The 17,861-nt window shown below is 47.5% G+C and overlaps 7 protein-coding genes across 7 annotated transcripts; 5 read left to right on the forward strand and 2 right to left on the reverse strand.

The window, feature by feature from the left end:
- Positions 1–159: 159 nt before the first annotated feature.
- Positions 160–1,260, forward strand: KL911_003606 (uncharacterized protein; the record flags this gene model as incomplete). Its single annotated transcript, XM_043198805.1, has 1 exon — positions 160–1,260. The coding sequence occupies one exon, from the start codon at positions 160–162 to the stop codon at positions 1,258–1,260; it is 1,101 nt and encodes a 366-aa protein (XP_043053390.1).
- A 97-nt stretch (positions 1,261–1,357) lies between these two features.
- Positions 1,358–8,719, forward strand: KL911_003607 (uncharacterized protein; the record flags this gene model as incomplete). Its single annotated transcript, XM_043198806.1, has 1 exon — positions 1,358–8,719. The coding sequence occupies one exon, from the start codon at positions 1,358–1,360 to the stop codon at positions 8,717–8,719; it is 7,362 nt and encodes a 2,453-aa protein (XP_043053391.1).
- Positions 8,720–8,803: 84 nt separating this feature from the next.
- Positions 8,804–11,518, forward strand: KL911_003608 (uncharacterized protein; the record flags this gene model as incomplete). Its single annotated transcript, XM_043198807.1, has 1 exon — positions 8,804–11,518. The coding sequence occupies one exon, from the start codon at positions 8,804–8,806 to the stop codon at positions 11,516–11,518; it is 2,715 nt and encodes a 904-aa protein (XP_043053392.1).
- Positions 11,519–11,578: 60 nt separating this feature from the next.
- On the reverse strand, positions 11,579–13,912 carry KL911_003609 (uncharacterized protein; the record flags this gene model as incomplete). The annotated part of the gene is made up of 1 exon (XM_043198808.1): positions 11,579–13,912. The coding sequence occupies one exon, from the start codon at positions 13,910–13,912 to the stop codon at positions 11,579–11,581; it is 2,334 nt and encodes a 777-aa protein (XP_043053393.1).
- A 152-nt stretch (positions 13,913–14,064) lies between these two features.
- On the forward strand, positions 14,065–14,802 carry KL911_003610 (uncharacterized protein; the record flags this gene model as incomplete). The annotated part of the gene is made up of 1 exon (XM_043198810.1): positions 14,065–14,802. The coding sequence occupies one exon, from the start codon at positions 14,065–14,067 to the stop codon at positions 14,800–14,802; it is 738 nt and encodes a 245-aa protein (XP_043053394.1).
- A 100-nt stretch (positions 14,803–14,902) lies between these two features.
- KL911_003611 (uncharacterized protein) lies at positions 14,903–15,994 on the reverse strand (the record flags this gene model as incomplete). Its single annotated transcript, XM_043198811.1, has 1 exon — positions 14,903–15,994. The coding sequence occupies one exon, from the start codon at positions 15,992–15,994 to the stop codon at positions 14,903–14,905; it is 1,092 nt and encodes a 363-aa protein (XP_043053395.1).
- A 295-nt stretch (positions 15,995–16,289) lies between these two features.
- KL911_003612 (uncharacterized protein) lies at positions 16,290–17,816 on the forward strand (the record flags this gene model as incomplete). The annotated part of the gene is made up of 1 exon (XM_043198812.1): positions 16,290–17,816. The coding sequence occupies one exon, from the start codon at positions 16,290–16,292 to the stop codon at positions 17,814–17,816; it is 1,527 nt and encodes a 508-aa protein (XP_043053396.1).
- Between the last annotated feature and the right edge of the window lie 45 nt (positions 17,817–17,861).

The following is a 17,861-nucleotide window of genomic DNA, read 5'->3' on the forward strand; positions in this document are numbered from 1 at the left end:
AAAAAAGCAAGAAAAAAAAACAAAAAAAAAAAAATAAAAAAAAAAAAAAAACAAAATAAAAAATACAATTTTTTTTTTTTTTTTTTTTTTTTTTTTTTTTTTTTTGGTACATTTTATGGATAACACTACGGCAGAAAAATATACTATGTACAATTAAGGATGGGTGTTTGCGGATCCAAGGAAGGAGGATCCCCTCCACATAAGGCCACAGTGTCCAATGGGGCAGTGACGACTGTTGAGAAACAACAAGGCGCTCAGAGCAAAAATAAACCAAAACAGGAAGTAAAAATGCTATTGCTAGGGTCTGGAGAGTCCGGCAAAAGCACTATTCTGAAACAAATCAAGATCCTCCACCAGGACGGATTTTCCAAGCGGGAGCTTTACGATTTCAAGCCTTTTGTATTCAAAAACGTAATCGAATGTGCGCAATCGCTGGTCCGGGCAATCAAACAGTTCAATGCCGAGTCCGAACTAAAATCGCTCACGCCTCAGCAGCTGGATGCCATTGACGCCTACGAAACTGCCATGGACGACACAACGGAACAGTTCAATGTGGAAGTGGCTGGCCTCATCAAGAAGCTGATCAAAGAACCGGTGGTGAACAAGCTGCTGGAAGAGAAACGCAACGAATTCTACATTCTGGACTCCGCACAATATTTCTTCGACAACATCGACCGCATTTTTGCCGAAAACTACCTTCCGAGCGTGGAGGACGTGCTAAGGACCAGGAAGCAGACCTCCGGGATATACGACACCAAGTTCCAGCTGGAAGACATCGACATTCATCTCTACGACGTGGGGGGCCAGAGGTCAGAAAGAAAGAAGTGGATCCACTGTTTTGACAACGTGACGGTGATAATGTTCTGTGTTGCGCTATCCGAGTACGATCAGGTCCTGCTGGAGTCGAGCAGCCAGAATAGACTGGAGGAGTCCCTGAATCTGTTTGACTCCGTGGTCAACTCAATGTGGTTCCGGCGCACGTCTATTGTTCTGTGTCTGAACAAAATTGACGTCTTCATCGAGAAGCTGCCGCGTTCGCCACTCGAAAACTACTTCCCCGACTACGTTGGTGGAAACGATGTGAACAAAGCTGTCAAGTACATTCTCTGGCGGTTCCGTCAGCTCAACCGCTCCAACGTGAACATTATGCCATACGTTACGCAGGCAACTGACACCAACAACATGAAGCTGGCTTTTGCAGTGGTGAAGGAAACCATTATCCACAATGCCTTGATGGACAGTGGAATACTGCAGGCGTGATTATGCTATGTAAAAAAAAATATAGAGTCAGAAAAACCTAAATACTTCAGTGAAGCAAGTGCATGTTTATCTATCTAAGGTACCGTCTAAAGATCCAATGAACACTCTAATAGCGCTCGGTGTCATTTATCTGGCCTTACTAGTGTCATTGAATCTTCTACTAGGGACGAAAGGCTCTCTCGGCTGGATATCATGGAATTCTATCCATAGGTTTACATATCACACCCGACGGTTCCGTATCTCACTCGACAAACTCCAGCTGAAGGTCAATCCAATGGGAGCTTTCTACCGTGAACCAATACTCACGGTTGTGCTGAGTGGCGCAGATATTTACAGATTACGCGAGGACATGAAAAGCGAACCGGCCCGGTCTTCGAGCCGAAAGACCAATAGGCGCGTTCTCAAGCTTTTGGGGCGTCTCCCGTTGGCCATTGAACTGCAAAATGTTCAGTATACTGACCGGGTGCTGATAGAAGTAGAATGCGCGAAGGCTCAGATTATGTCCAACGCTCTGCAATTTTCCTCCGGCTCCGTCAAAATCGGCCAGAGAAAGGTGATCAACAGGGTTCTTGGCTCGGTTTCCCTTGACGACTACACTGTGACTTTGAACGTGAAAAATGTGACACTTGACGTCGACGAACTAGAGCGTTTTATACCGAAGTCGAACAAGCACGCTAAATCGGAAGAGCTTCCGTCGCAGCCACTGGCCCTGCCTTTCAGACGAATTTCTATGGAGTGTGAAAATGCTTCCCTTACCAAAGACAACTACTGCCTATTCCTTGAAACGGTCACTTTTGCACTGGGGAAGTTGGACGAGGAAGAGATTACAAACATGAATTTCCTAGACCAACACATCTACGAGGTTCTCTTTGGAATCAGCAACTTTAAGCTTACCCAAATGGAGACAAATAAGATGTTACTATTCCTTCCATTTTTGAATATACTTTCTCTGTGCAATCTCCGGGATATTTTGGAGATCCAGAAAAATAAAGACGACAAGGAATTCATTGATCGTTTTGCTGCAACAAGGAGATTTTTGTTCAAAACCACAGTGTCAGCCACCAATCTAGTTTTAAACTCGGATGTAAATGACCTAGTGAAGTCAGACCGCAAAAATGGGACAAGGCCCAAAAAGACAATCGAGATTCCGAGCTATTTACAAAACCTGCTTCCCAAAATTAAGATTCGAATACAGCTTATGAGCTCCGTTGTGAATATAGCAGTGGCAGAAGAACTCACAGTCAAGGCACGGGTCGAGGACATTGCCTTTGATACGTCGCTAGCAAACACATACGATTCCTTGTTCAGCGGCGTGTCTGGCTCCGTTCATAAAATGATTGGCTTCCTTATACGCAACATACAATTCTCGTTTGTGGAGCCAGATAAAACGTCCAAGTTCTTCTACCTTGACCACATAAGTGCCACTGTGTCATTTGGAACACGAAAGGGCTGTCTCTTTGGCCAAACGGACATTCTTGTGGGCACCGTTGAAGTCCTATTGGCGGAGCTTAGCGCATTCCAGAAATTGTACGCGCATAAGATAGATATCGGACGAGACCCTGATGCTAATTCACACTCATCGTCTGAGGGAGGAAATTCATTAATAGAGCGCATCTCTCTCAAAGTTCAGCACATGAAATTTGTTTCCTGTTTTGAGACCCCCGTGAAGTACTACAACGGAGTAGATCAGTCTGAGATGAATAGATACAAGAGAGGCGTTTTCGTTGAGGCGTCAGAGTTGGAAGTGGAGATGGACCTGGTGATGAAGAAGCTGGATGTGGAGCTTCAGTTTTTCAAGGCGAAGCTGGTGAAGGACTACGACACGGAGCAGTACAGCGGGGAGCTAGAGGAATTTATAAACATCGAGAACCCTCATCTGAAGTACTTTAAAGACAAGCATCAGCTCTCTCTCTCGCTTCCTTTGGTCGATACAGAATTGTCTGCAGAAGTTTTGTGGTCGGTGCTTTTCGTCAAAACAATACTGACTTCCGTGATACCGTCTTTGCCTAAGAGGAAAAAGGTTTCTACCCAACCACCATTGAAATACCTATTTGGAATTCAGCTTTTCATGATGAAAATCCGGCTTCCAAACGACATTGATCTTGTACTTGAATTGGACCGCATGGAGGCCTTATCGACCGTCGAAGACGACTGCCACGCGCGCTTCAGAGCACTGAGACTATATGGCAGAAGTCCATACGCCTCCCAGACCTGGAGCCTTATATTTATTTTGTCTGATGCTAACACAACGATTCGCATCAACTCTCAAGCCGAACATCTCGCAGTAATCAACTCCCGCTCAGTGAGATTTGAGATTCCATTCGAGTATGTCTTTTTCGAAACCTTCGATAACTTTAGAGCACTGACCAAGGCCATCACGAAAATGGAAGCCAACTTCCGACACCTTATGTCTACTCCAGAATCTGAGTTGGATTTCAACGTGCCTATTCTTATGCCTAGCAAGGTTGAAAGTCCATTCAAATTCCCCAGCGTTCGCCTAAACGCTAAGCAATTTCAATTCTGCATGCACGATGATCCATTCGAGGCTGAGCTCCATCAGTGTTTCCTACTTGGACGGATTGAACAAATGATGCGTAACACCAAACTGGCGACTTTCGAAAAATACGAGAAACAGATTAGAGAAAAGCTGCAGAGGGAATATACTGCCTTGACATTTGTGAATGGCGAGCCCCTGAAGCCCACAAACTTTAATTCCAACTCAACTGGCAAAGTTCAGCACACGCATGTAAGCTCGCAACTTGCCAACGAAGTGTTTAGTGACGACATCGAACAGTATAATGAATACCTCAAGAAAGTGAAGGAGCTGATCGAGCTGCCAAGACTGCGGCTGTTGAGCAACCTCAGCAAGTCTTGGATCTTCAGAGTCAAGGAACACAGGGAAGTAAGCGAGTCTGCCCACCTTAAGCGTCTCTCTTCGATCAGGGGAGGTGAAGACCCGCCTGTCTCTGCCAAATTCATGGAAAAGTATCCGGTGATCACGGCGTGCTCTGCAGCACCCCTTTTTTCCTTTGAGTTGGCCAATCTGCGCTGGGACCTTTCGGAGCCTTCATTCGGGCTCGAAAACTACAAGCACTTTCTGCACAAGGTGGGACAAGGGATGCCGTACGATATGGAGTATGGTATTTTGTTCCCTGTTAACATGCATATTACCTGTTCGCGTCTGACGATTCAGCTCAAAGACTATCCAATCCCGTTTATTTCGTTTGGTGGTGGTGACGAAGACACTCCGCAGACGGTGTCATTCAAGGGTGACTTCGTTATTGCTGAGCAGATGTACGTTGCCGAGGAGCTGCGGTACAATTTTGTTCCCTTTGTGTCGCAGTACAATGACCCTAAGTGTACAGATAACATGTTTGCCTCGCATGTTTCGAGGACCATGACGAACGTCAAATTCTTCACAGACATGAGAGTACACGTCAACTCCTCGAAAAATGTCATCGTTTCATGGTACTCTGCGATCCAGCCGGCATTGCTGTACGCGATGGACAGTTTCGATGTTTTATCCAAGCCTCCTCTCGACCCAAGTCCAAAACTGGGATTCTGGGATAAGTTTGCGCTGTTGTTGCACGCTAATTTCCATTTCACGTTCACGAACGGCATCCATCTATTCATAAAAAGCCAGAACTCGCCCTACGATCTTATGGGCCAAGGAGCCGGGTTTGTGTTCAGATGGAAGGATAAAGTGGACCTCAAGATCAACGGCACCGGCCGGTCCGATGAGTTGCTCGTTGTTGAGAGTAAGGAGTTCGACGTGGTGATTCCTCGGTTCAGTCGCAGCAACCTGACGTATCTGCTGGACGACAAAAACCCCTACGAGCTCGATTACATTACTGAGAAGAAGGTCTGGAAGTTGTCGAGTCAGCCGGTCGTTTGGAAACTGGGATTTCTCTTCGAACGCAACGAGAGTGCTGTCGGAAAATACGTCCCCGGTCAGGTCAAGCGGACCAGCAAGTTCAAACCTCATTACCAAGTCCGCCTTCGCAACCCGTCTACCTTCACAAACGATAAAGAACTGGAGTCTTGGGACTCCTATGAAGGCTTCCGAAGCCATTACATCCATATGTGCGTTTCCTTAGAATCAAGCTCATCCGAGGCAAATTCCTATAACAGCATCCATCTTACTCCGCTTGCGTTTTCGCACTTTTTCACATGGTGGAATACGTTCCGGAGTAGCTTGGGCCTGCCTATCAAGCACGGAAAAATGTTCAAGAACAAGTTTTTGGATTACAGGCCGTCTCCGAAGTTTGGCAAGCATCTGTTTTCCATTAGCTACTCGCTCAAGCTCAAGCCGCTATACCTGACTCACGTCTACATTCACCCTACTGACATCCGAGCCAACAGTAACCTGGCATTCACAGGACTCAAATGTTCCATTGAAAGCTTTGGACTGGATCTCCACCAACTCAAGTGTCCGACCAGTACTTCTGAAAATCCCGACTTTAGTCTCCAGTTCAATCAAGGTGAAGTGGATTTTGTCAATACCGACTTACGGCTGCTGGTGGCCGAATTTAACGAGCGCAGTGCAGTTGGTATGCTTGCACGTGAAATAGGTATCACAGAATCCAGTTCCTTCATGGATGTGACGAGCTCCTCTGTGAGCGAGAGACCCGCCGCGGAGGATGTGGTGTGGTTTGATATGGACGACTTTGTTGAGGTGGACACGCCCAAGATCAAGCCAAGGAATCCTCAGTGGAAAGCGACGCCGCTGGCATCATCGACTCGTTTTTGCTACTTCCTTCAGGAAAAAGAGCCAGAACTGCAATACACTTTTGCCGCTATTCAGGAACGGACACACAACTGTTTCGTTGGTAGGAATCATCCCGAAAGGACACCGTTTGCTGTTGCTAACAAGCGCGCGGCAGAACTCAAGGAACAGATCAAAACGCATGAGACGTCCTTGGGGTCTTTACAGAGCAATCCAGACAAAAGCCAGTCCATTGCCAAGCGCATAGAGGAGCTGGAACAGGAAATCAAAGATCTGAACACTCGTCTACACGTGACTCGTTGTTTAAGAGACAGCTTTGAGGCCGGCATGATCCCAGACTATGACGAGTTTCTCGACGAAAACGAGGGCTCCGACGTGGAAACGTCGTACACTGTTTCCAGGGTGAATTCCAAAATATCTCGCAGATCCTGCAATCCGACTGTGAGAAGCACTGCTCCTTCGTCTCCACCGGCGTCGTCGTTCAGAAACCGATTCATCATTTACCATGTGGTTTTCAGATGGAGCTCGCATACCAAGAAGAAGTTTGCGAGCTACATTGATAACGTGTCTGAAAGAAAATCGCTGGTCTTTAACTTGAGTCGCAGAGCTATCAAGCTTGCTGAGGAGCTGTACGAAAGTCAGAGTCTGCCGCGCAAGGCGGGAAGGTTTGACGACCGCGAGTCGCTGGACATGGAATCGTGTCCGAACTTCTACAACTTCGAACGCAAGCTGAGAGAGTCGGATGAATTGGAAGATGTGGACTTTGATGATACGTACCTGCTCAAATTTATTCTTCCGCAGCTCTGTTTTGACACGGAGATGAACAGTGCAGTGCTTGTTACGTCGAAGGAGATCACAGTGAGCTCGATATCTGTCGATTTCAAGCAGCACGACGACGAAGAAAGCATTCCTATTGAGAGCAGAAATGGAATCATTCTGCGGGATGCATTTTTCTACGTTCTGGACAAGGACAAGACTCTGAGTGGACATTACAAACTGTTCTGGGCTCAGTCGACTTGGCCTCCACAGCTGCCTGTGGAAATGTACTACTGCTCCAACTTGTTGGCCAACACAATTGTCATCTGGAACGTGTCCATGGGGTCGATCTTTATTAAACCTAACAAGCTCAGATACATGAAAACTGATCAGTGCAACGTGACGAAATTTAGAGAGCTGATCCAGGTAATGGCACCAGAAATTGTGGTTACCGCTAACAGTCAACAATACAACGTGATTTACAATCTGGCCATGAGTTTTATGGACTCCAACATGACTGAAAAGCAAAAGATGAAAGAGAAGATCAAGAGCCTTGTGAAGTTCTCCGTTTCTGAGGACTTTGGCGACATCAAGTTCCGCATGTTCGATTTGCAGCAGAAAGCGTGGCTGTTAAGCGATTGTAAGAAATTCATGTTGATGATGCAAGGAAATGCCCCAGACCAAGATGACGTCCTACAAATTGAGGTTGAGCTTGAAAAAATCTATCTTGAGCTCGGAATGCTTGTCTCTTATCTCCAGCACACAAAGGCCATGAAATACAACGACTCGTACGAAGAACGGCAGTGGGTACTGAATGCGGATAATGTTCGACTAGAGCTTCTCGATAGCGATGATAAGAAATTTATCATCGTGGAAGCCAAGCAGTCTTGCTACCAGACGGAGCAAAGGCCCGACGGAGCAAGCAGAAACAGGGTGCTTATCCAGGATTTTGTCGCTGAGGACCTTCAACCGCACACGAAGTACAAAACCATTGTTGAAAAAATCCACAAAGAAGGCTCTTCAGACATGCCTATGGTGTTTGTGGACTGGACAATGCTAGAGGCTGTTGGAGGCATACCTGTTGTTGAACACAAGTCGATCACGTTTGCTCCACTGAAAATCGAGGTTGATTTTAAAACGGCTGTGGAAATTTACAAGTTCGTGTATCCGAAACAGGTTTCAGACCTTGACACGGAGTCGAGCGACGACGAGTCGTCGTCTATAGTGGATTCGGTTAGCGCCGAAACTCCGTCTTCGCGAACGAGTTTTGATTCATCAAGCTCCATCTTCTCTGACCGCTCAGCAAATGGTGAGGGAAAACTCAAAAAAATGGGTCGGATGCTGTCAAAGAGAAAACATGACCGACAAGGAAGCCCAACCTCTACTACGTCTGAATTTAGCTCGATCCACTTTTTGGGCCACAAAAACAACGAAAACGCAGACGAAAAGCAGTACATTAGCCAGATGGTGGAAAGATCAAAGAAGTACCAGCTTCTCAATAGAATCACCATCGATCCGCTACATCTGGTACTTAGCTTTAAGGGTCAAGGGTCGTACAAAGTGGTGGATGTCCACAGACTTGAGCTAGAGATTCCTAAAGTTGAATATACCAACAAGATGTGGTCTCAGGAAGACTTCTTCCAGCGCTTCAAAAAAGATGTTGTGCGACACATCCTCAAGAATACGGGAAAAATCATGGCGAATAAAATCACCAAACGACAGAAAAGGAGCAAGCTTCAGCAGCTACTGAGCTACAAAGTCGACCTGCAGAGCGAATTGAGCCGCCGAACCTCTGTTTCGTCTTCTACTCCGAAGTTGCATTCGCACTTGCACCGACACAAAGACCATTTTGGACACTACGAGGACCCAGATGTGCTCGAGCCGCGGCGACACGAGCGGCCGTTGATTGACGAAACTGTAGGGTCGGAAATCCAAAACTTTGAGCCGCTCGAGGAAATTTCTGAGGAGTCTGTATAAAATCGTATTTATGTTATACAGCTTGGCTGTGCGTAGCCTTAATAAAATAGAGAGAGAGAATAAATCATAGGTCATTTATTGCTGATGGACTTCTTTAAGGACATTGTAACCAAAACACAGACGATCCTGGACGGGTCGACATCATCGAAGCGTCTGGGAAAAGATGAGCTTCTTTGTGCGGACTTTCGGCTACCAGAAGGCGAGCGAATAGTGGACGAGGCGTCTGTCGAAGTGGTCCTAAGCCCTCGGCATCTGAGCCAGCAGCAGTCCTCGGAGAGCTCGGCCGTTGTTTTCAGTGGAAAACTTACTTTGACGAACAATTTTCTTACGTTCAAAGACTCCTACGACCCTGTCGCGTGTTCATTCGTGATTGAGCTGCTGATGATACAGAAAATTCAAAGACTGCATCGCTCCTTCGATTTCGCAATTCAATTGCACACCACTAGTGATCTGGACTTTACCATACAGTTTTTGGGTATCAAGTCACAGGCAGAACGGTTTGGACAGAACTTGACGCGGTCGCTAAAACAGAATGTCAATGAGGTGTCGAGAATGAATTTATTCTTGATGGGGCTTTATTCCGAGTATCTGCTCTACAAAAATAAATCGTCGAGACTGAAGATTGACGCGCCTCCAACAGGAGGACTTGGATGGGTGTTCAAGTTCCCAGGGAATGCGCAAAAAATGAACGACAGACTGAAAATGAAGAAGTGGTTTGACTTCTTTAGAGTGTACGGACGCAATTTTGCACTGATCAAAAACATACCATTCTACAGGCTTGTAAGTTACGGACTGCCAAACAAGCTGCGAGGAGAGCTATGGGAGACATGCTGCGGGTCGATTTACCTTCGATACAAGTATTTTGACGAGTACAACAAACTGCTCGTGGACTTCGACGGTATGAAGTCTTTTGCAATTGAGGAAATTGAAAAAGATCTCAACAGATCTCTGCCTGAATATCCGGCATACCAGACGGAAGAGGGTATCAACAGGCTTCGAAGAGTCCTGACTGCATATTCTTGGAAGAACCCGGATATCGGGTACTGCCAGGCCATGAATATTGTGACAGCTGCCCTTTTGATCTACATGTCTGAAGAACAAGTTTTTTGGTGTCTCTATGTTCTATGTGAGAGAATCATTCCGGGATACTACTCACAAACAATGTACGGTGTTCTGCTTGACCAGAAAGTTTTTGAGGCTCTTGTGAAGAAGACAATGCCTATTCTTGGAGACCACTTTGCCAAGCAGGATATTCAACTATCCATTGTGTCTCTACCGTGGTTCCTTTCTTTCTTTCTTAACACCATGCCGCTGGTGTTTGCATTTAGAGTTGTGGACATGTTGCTTTTGCATGGCCCAAGGACGTTGTTTCAGGTTGGCCTGGCGATCTTGAAAGTAAATGGCGAAGCATTATTGAAGTGTGAGGACGACGGTGAGTGCTTAGCGGTCTTCAAAGATTTTTTCATGACGCTTGATGAGCCGGAACCCTCTCTTGTGAATCCTGACAAGATGAGAAGCAAGTTTGATAACTTGTGGGAGGTTGCGTTCCGCGAATTTTCCGTGATCGACGACAAGCTGATCACGCAGTACCGCTCGAAGCACAAAAATGAGGTGTTTCAAGGAATAGAGATTTTTGTGAAGAGGGCTGCTATTAGAAACCTGCCCAAGACTCCTAACCTGAACAACGATCAACTGTCCAACATTTACGATCGCTACTACAACACTCTGATTTCGGAGAATAATGCTGCTATTGGTAGGGCCAATCTCACAATGGATTACAACTCGTTCGTGAAATTCATGGCTCAACTGGTTGATTGGGTTGGTCCCGACACAGATCCGTCGCAGGCTCTGTTTCTACAAAGACTCTTCACTGCATGGTCGAAAGGCGAGGACCATCTCACTTTGGAGACTATCGTTCTTGGTATCAACAAGCTGATCGACAAGGATATCATGAACTCACTCTCCAACTTCATTGAGCTGTACGATGATGGATCAGGAAAGATTCGTAGCGAGTCTGTTCTCCAGCTTGCAGAGGATCTGATTTTCGTGACGGCTCCATGGAGGGACGGATATACTTTTGACGATATCACCAACAAGGAGATAGAAACCGAAATCGCAAAGAAGATTATTGAACGCAGAAAAATACTCAAAGAACAAGGACTGGACGCCGACGACGAGGAAATTAGGCTTCCGCATGAAGTTCGTTTTAACGAGGAGAAGTGGAAGAACAAACAGAGCGAAAGGTATCTTGCTGCCAGCTCCAAGTTCTTAAAAATGGCGTTTCAATATGCTCAGGAAGAGCAGGATCCACAGACTCCTCTCATAAATCTGGAAGACGATGAGTCAGACAAGCTTAAGCACAACAAGGCTCTTGATCCTTCCAACCCAACGTATATCACGCCATCTACCTTTAGAATGATAATTTTGGCGGACGATACGTACGAATCATTTTTCCAGCACGACTTTTGGAAATCGTTCCATGTCAACGATAAGGTGAGCGAAAGCCTTGGCGTGGTGGACAACTTGCGCGGAGTCTTTACCAACTTTTTAGCTGATGGCCGCAGAGTAGCAAACGAGGTGCGCAAGAGAATGGACGACGCTACAAAGTCGGTTGCAACATCTGAACAGAGTTCTGTCACCACTAGAACCTCACGGGCACAAACAATGTCATCATACAACGAAGAAGATGAGGACGACTTTGGCAACTTCCAATCGCCCCTAAACGATGTTTTTAACGAACTGTCAATAGGCGGAACCAAAGATACACAACAAACTAAGGAAAAGACTCCGGGTCAATAGTGTTCATTGTATAATAGATTAGTTGCATATATGCATTATAGCGCGTGCTCATTTATCTCTTCAATGCTTGGCATTCTTGCCAAACAACTTGCGGAGCTTGCCGAATCTCTTCTTCTTCTCTTCAGGAGCGCTGCCTTGTCGAACCTGCTCGCTAAAGAACCTTTGCTCTGCTGGCTTCTGCTGTTGCTGCGTAGGCGGCTGTTCTGCACTAGCGCTTCTCAGTGTGTTCCGAGATAGCTTGCCATTGAGCTGTCCGGTTCCTTCCTCAGCGTCGGAATCAATGTCATCGAAACGCGATTTGTATGGAACCTGATATACTTGCGCTTGTTCTTGTTGTTCCTGGGCCGACGCAAAAGCAGGCTCGTCTCTCAGCGTAAACCTGTTGGATCTCTTAGCCTCCTGGTTCTTTTCGAAAGAGGAGGTCCTCTCAAGCTTTACGCCAACCTGTTGTACATATTGAACATTAAGGATGGATTCGTGGCGACTTGTTCTCTCGTTGGCCTTCTTGTAAAGTTCAGCCGCGCGCAATTGAGCCTCCGTCCTGGGCGAGGCCTTGTACTCGTGTTTCTTTGCCATCTGAGTTGCTTCAAATTGTTCTGGATTGTGGTGTTGTGCGGCTCGCGTAGCTGCTGCGGCTCGCGTAGCTGCTGCTAGATGCGCGGGCGTTGATGAGTTGTTGGGTGGTAGACCGCCAACAGAGTCACGCCTTCCTCTTTGGGGGGCCGTCTGCGTGTTACGCAAACTGAGGCGCATTCCTTTGTGCTCGTTAGCAGGTTGCCTGGTTACCCTTTCTGGTTGAGGAACTCTCTTTTGTGATGGAGATGCGCGAGGTTGCTGCGACAAATTTAGAGACGACGAAGAAGCCATTGCGTTCAATCTGGTGTTCTCGGCTGTGGCCAATGAGAGGTAGGCAGGAGAAGAAGCTGACACATCATTCGCAGACTTGGACGAGCTATTGGTGTTTTTCAGAACGGATTTTCTCTTTGGTATCTCGGCAGCAGATCCGGGTACTCTTTCCGGCGTGGCGCTCAAAGAACCGTCAATGTCTTCCAACTTGCTGATGGAAGGTCTCTTGGGAGAGCGAGCTGGAATTTCCGGATCATCGGCAGGTTGCGATGCACTGGAAATCTGCTCTTGTGACGATCTCTGGAACCCAAGCGTCGGTCTGAGCCGTTGAGCCATGGTCTGGTCCATGTCCTGTGTGGTGTTTGAGGTGGCAGTATCGCTTTCTTGGAAAGTATGGTCAGCACTGGTGCCTGTCAGCAAAGACTCGTCCGCATTTTCCGCATTTTCCGAATGTTCTTTCGCGTTAAGATTGTCGGTGGAGCCACCGGAGTATCCATCGACAAAGGCAACCTCGTCATAGCCATTGGAGGATCCCGAGAGGGACGCCTTGGAGAGATTCGATGTGGCCTGCGGATTTTGGATGGACACCGACTCGTTGGACACGGATACCAAAGAATGTGAAGCTTCCAGCTCTTGTTGTTGCAGCACCGACTGCAATATATCCTGCTCTTTCTGTCTGACAAGCTCCTCCAGCTTTTGTTCAGCCAGCTCCCGTTCATCTTCTGTATAGTCATTAGCCTCTTCCTTCGGAGCTTCATGCGATTCAGCAGAGTCAGATTTGACAGCAATGGTGTCAGATTTAGGCGGGACGTTATGCTCTGCTGTTTCTTTCCTGTCCTCAGTCTCGTCTTCCACAATAGTGGGACCAGCGGACATTTGAGATTTCTGCGTATACATGCCCTGCACGCTTTTCTTTTGTGTAGGCGGTGGACCGGACTTTGCTGCAAGTCTTTGGTTTCTGGCCCGACTCGATAAGGAGTTCATGGATGCAGAGCGGGCCACAATTCTGCGGGCATTGGCAGACTCTTTGGCGGATTGCTCTGCAGGAACTTCAATACAGACTAGACCGTGGGCTGATGGAACCCATTTTTTCACCATTTTTGGTGGAGCGGACGCAGCCGGCGACTCCATGTCAAATCCTTCGTAATGCGTGCTGGACCCATTGAAAGGCCCCTGATGACGATGGGGCTGTTGATTGCGAGTCCCGGCACCTGTCAAACTCTGGGCTCGCTTAGGTACTGCATAGGAGGATCTTATAGGTCTTGTCTGTGCGACTGGCGAGTTTGGAATGTTTTTTAGACTGCCTGTCCGCGAAGCCGGCCTGCTGGTATTCGAAGTGGCACTAGCGGCGCGTGTCGTGCCCAAGAGACTTGCACTGCGGTGTGCCTGGGAGTTTCTTTGAGGTTGCTTAGGTAAATTCAGAGGGCCCGGCTTGTGGTCGTTCTCCTTCAGAGCCTTACCAATTACCGTGGCCGCAGCCAGTGCTCCTGACGTTGGGGCAGCTGGTGGCTGCTGAGCAGGCCTCGAAAGTCTTCTAGAGGAAAACATATTCGAGTTGTTTCTGCTCTTGCTCCTTTCAAATTCCAAACGTTTGTTTTTCTGCAAGGTGAAGCTAGCTCAAAAAAAGGTTACGAGCCCTAGTAGATCGATCTATTTAAGGGTTGCAGGCCGTGGGATAAAAATCTTGATCTTCTTTAATAATGTCAACTCAGCTGTTACCTGTTAACGCTCTCGAATTTGACCTTGACGGCACCATCGTGGACTCCACAGAGGCCATCGAAAAGTCTTGGGCCGATCTTTTGGCGACTTACCCTCACCTGAACGAGGACGGAGACTTCTTCCACAAGGTTCACGGGGTGAGAGTGAGTGATGTGTTCAGAAAGTACCTTTCGGACAAGTTCGAAAATGAGCAGGCTATAATAGATGGCGCTTACGACTTTGACAGACTTGTGTCTATGACCTACGGAAAGCTGAACTACCCGATCAACGGAGCAGGTGATCTGTTCAAGGAGTTGCACAAGCTTCCTGGGAAACCATTCTGCATTGTCACCAGTGGCTCTTCAGTCTTGGCGCATGGCCATTTTCAGAACGTTTTACACGAGGCCGGCGTTGAGAAGCCCGATATTTTCATCGTCGCTGAGGACGTGAGTGTCGGGAAGCCTGATCCCGAAGGTTACAAAAGGGGTGCCCGCCTGCTGAGCGAGAGACTGGGATACCCAATCGAGAAGGTAGTTGTGTTCGAGGATGCTCCTGCAGGTATTAAGGCAGGTCTAGCGTCTGGTGCTACCGTGGTTGGTATTGCTTCTACTTTTGATGCAGAGAAGCTGTATGAGAACGGTGCCACCTACGTCATCCAGGACCTTTCCAAAGTGAAAGTCAAGTCTTTCAAGGACAGAGTTATTGAACTGGAGCTTGAAGTCCTCGACAGGAAGAACTGAGCTGTCCTTGTCCTCTGCTGCAACCGTCCCATCGGGAAAAAAAAAAAAGAAACTTGCTTCCCTACGTCATATGACGTCATAGATATTTTTTTATAGAGATTTATACACTATTTACAAGCAGTTCCTTTTCTTTTTGATGTTCCTCATACCGTTCGTAGAAGTGGTGCATTTCAAACAAGACTTCAATCATAATAAGATAAATCACAATCCATTCCAGCCTCGTGCCTTTCCGCGTGGTAAGGATCTCGAGCAGAGCCCGTGCTTCGTCAGAGCAATAATCCAGTTTTCTGTTGAGAATGCTGATACGCGTATTCACGTCCAGGATTCTTGAGACGTGGTTGTATATTTTTTCCAAGTTCGGCTCCGTCCAGTACAGGTCTGGCGTCTCAACTAGCTCAGAGTACAGATTCAATTTTCCGCGTAGCAGCAGTAATTTTCCGGACGACTGCAGCACCTCCCGCGCACCAATTCCTAGCTGTTTTCCCTGTGACAAATTTTCCGTCGTGTTTCGTGTCAGCTGAATATGTTTTTCCAGTGACGACTCCAAAACTGCAAGCCTGGTCGATCTCGATATACCATACGAAAACGCTAATTTGTCCAGCATTTTTTGGCGCGGCTCGCCCTTGATGCATATGATCTCGTGGTCTATCGTGGACGTTTGGCCTTCTTTTTCCTGTCCTAACTCGTATTCTATGTAATCCAGGTCTTCAGTCTGGATCTCATAGAGGGTGTTCATGGAGCTCCGCAGGAGGGGCAAGACTTTGTCAAGAACGTCCTGCTCTGGCATTCCCCACGATACCACCGTTCCCGAGCGTAACACGAAGACGTCTGTGCGGACGGGAGCGTCTTTGATCTGATAATGGACAGCCTCGTTGCGCACAATCTCCTCCGACTCGATGTGGTGCTCGGAAAGGGAGGACCGCACCTTTTCTAAATCGAATTCCTCGCATGCTGTGACTGCAATGCAGGGACGCAAGGGAAGGCCCTGATGGGATGTTTTGGACGGCTCGTCAGGAATGGCATAAGACTGACTAAGTAATGAGTCGTTCGGAGCACGGCGAATCACCTTGCGCGCAGGGGGGACGGATGTCGCCAGCAATCGATGCCATCTGAGCGCGGGCACGCGAACATGCTGGAAATTCAGGCCCAAGACCGAGCGAAAAGGTGCGTGTCGTAACACAGTCCTGAACATGTAAGAAATGTAGACGCAAAAATTATTTCACGGAACACTGGTCGACGCGTCGGTATAGGCTGTTCCTATCTTTCGGCCAGATGGACGAACGGCTTGAGCTAGCAAGACTAACCCAGAAACTGTCTCCATCCAAGCCTGACTGTTTGCTTTCCTTGCACTACTTCTCCTAGCATCGCAATAGTGACTTTTGTGCCTAGTGCTACCAGCTTCTGTTTTTGAGCAACGCGCCAAAATTTCGCTCCCGCTACCTAGGAGCTTATCGCGAAAAGCCAATCCAAAATTTGGATTACTCATTATGTTGGCCCAGTTCGCCGCTCAGTACCACGAGGAGCTGATCACGGCCATAGAGGCAGCTGTGATCAGCTATGGGATCTACACACTTCTGCTTTACCCTCTTTACTTCCATCCTCTCGCGAGAATTCCTGGTCCTAAAATATGCGCACTGACGAAATACTGGATCCTTTTTATCAGCTGGTCAGAACACCGAAACAGGTACGTCCACCAACTCCACAAGAAGTATGGACCCATAGTGAGGATTGGCCCCGAAGAAATTGATATCTCTGACCCTGAATATCTCAAAGATATCTATATCAATAATTTTGATAAGACCAGTTTCTACACTCAATTCGCCAATTTTGGCTCCTTCAATACTTTCTCCACTGTCGAGAAAAAAACGCACAGAGATAGCAGGAAGGTGTCTGCCAAGCTTTACTCCAAATCTAATGTTGTTTCGGAACCGTTTCAGGCGAAAATCCGGACCGTGATGAGCTCTCTCCTCAAAATGCTCGAACAAAACCAGGACAAACGACTCAACACGTTTCATTTGTGGTCTGTCATGGCAATGGACACCATCACGAGTTTTTCGTTCGGAAGCAAGGTGTGCAAGTCGCTGCTGGATGATTTTTTTGGGGAAGGAGAAGCAGTCATCAAAGCTTTCATGATTCAGTCATCGTCGTGGTTCTGGACTACTCAGATGCCACAGCTGTACGACTGGGCGGTCCCTTCGTACGTTCGCAAGGCATCCAAAATTGCCTGCGACTGGATCAACAGCCAGTTCAGCGAGTGCTTGGAGAAAGATTCCGGAAACACAAACACACTGGTCGGTGTCCTTATGGGGACGAACGGCGCACGACTGTTTGACGCTCGTCGGGCACGGTCTGAGATTTTCGACCACGTTGCTGCTGGCCACAACACCACGGGGACAACGCTTAGCTACTTTTTCTACGAACTGGCACGTGACCCTGAGAAGCAGGAAAGACTCAGGGCTGAGCTCGCAGGTCTGAATGGAGGAAACCTTGCAACCGGCGACCACGGGTCGCTGTTATACTCCGACATAGAGCATCTTCCATATTTATCGGCATTGACGCAGGAAGTCTTCCGTGTTTACGCAGCCATCCCTGGCCAGGAGCCCCGTCGAGCTCCTAAAGGGGGCTTCCGCTGGAGAGGCTCCAAAGAAACACCATCGACATATATCCCTGAAGGAACTATCGTTGTCATGCAGCCGTGGTCGTTGCACCGCGACCCAGCTGTCTTTGAGCAACCCGAAGTGTTCAATCCGGACAGGTGGCTTGTTGACGACGAGCAAAAACTAGCAACAATGAACAGGCAGATGATGCAGTTTGGGTCTGGCTCCCGCATGTGTCTAGGGTTGCACATTGCTACCTGCGAAATCAAGCTATGTGTCAGCAACGTGGTTAGCAGGTACGAGGTGTCCCTAGTCGATGGGTACAACTACGAAGCGAACGCACAAATGAAAGATATCTACACGACGATTCCAAAATCTGGAGACATGCCTCTCAAATTCAGGGCTCTTGCGGTGTAGAGTTGTGCAAAATTAAACAGTTTTTTGTTTTTTTTATCAGTCGAC

This window comes from Ogataea haglerorum (genome assembly GCF_019207285.1).
Source record: "Ogataea haglerorum isolate 81-453-3 chromosome Unknown 81-453-3_NODE_10_length_422072_cov_98.086364, whole genome shotgun sequence".
Taxonomy (NCBI): Eukaryota; Fungi; Ascomycota; class Pichiomycetes; order Pichiales; family Pichiaceae; genus Ogataea; species Ogataea haglerorum.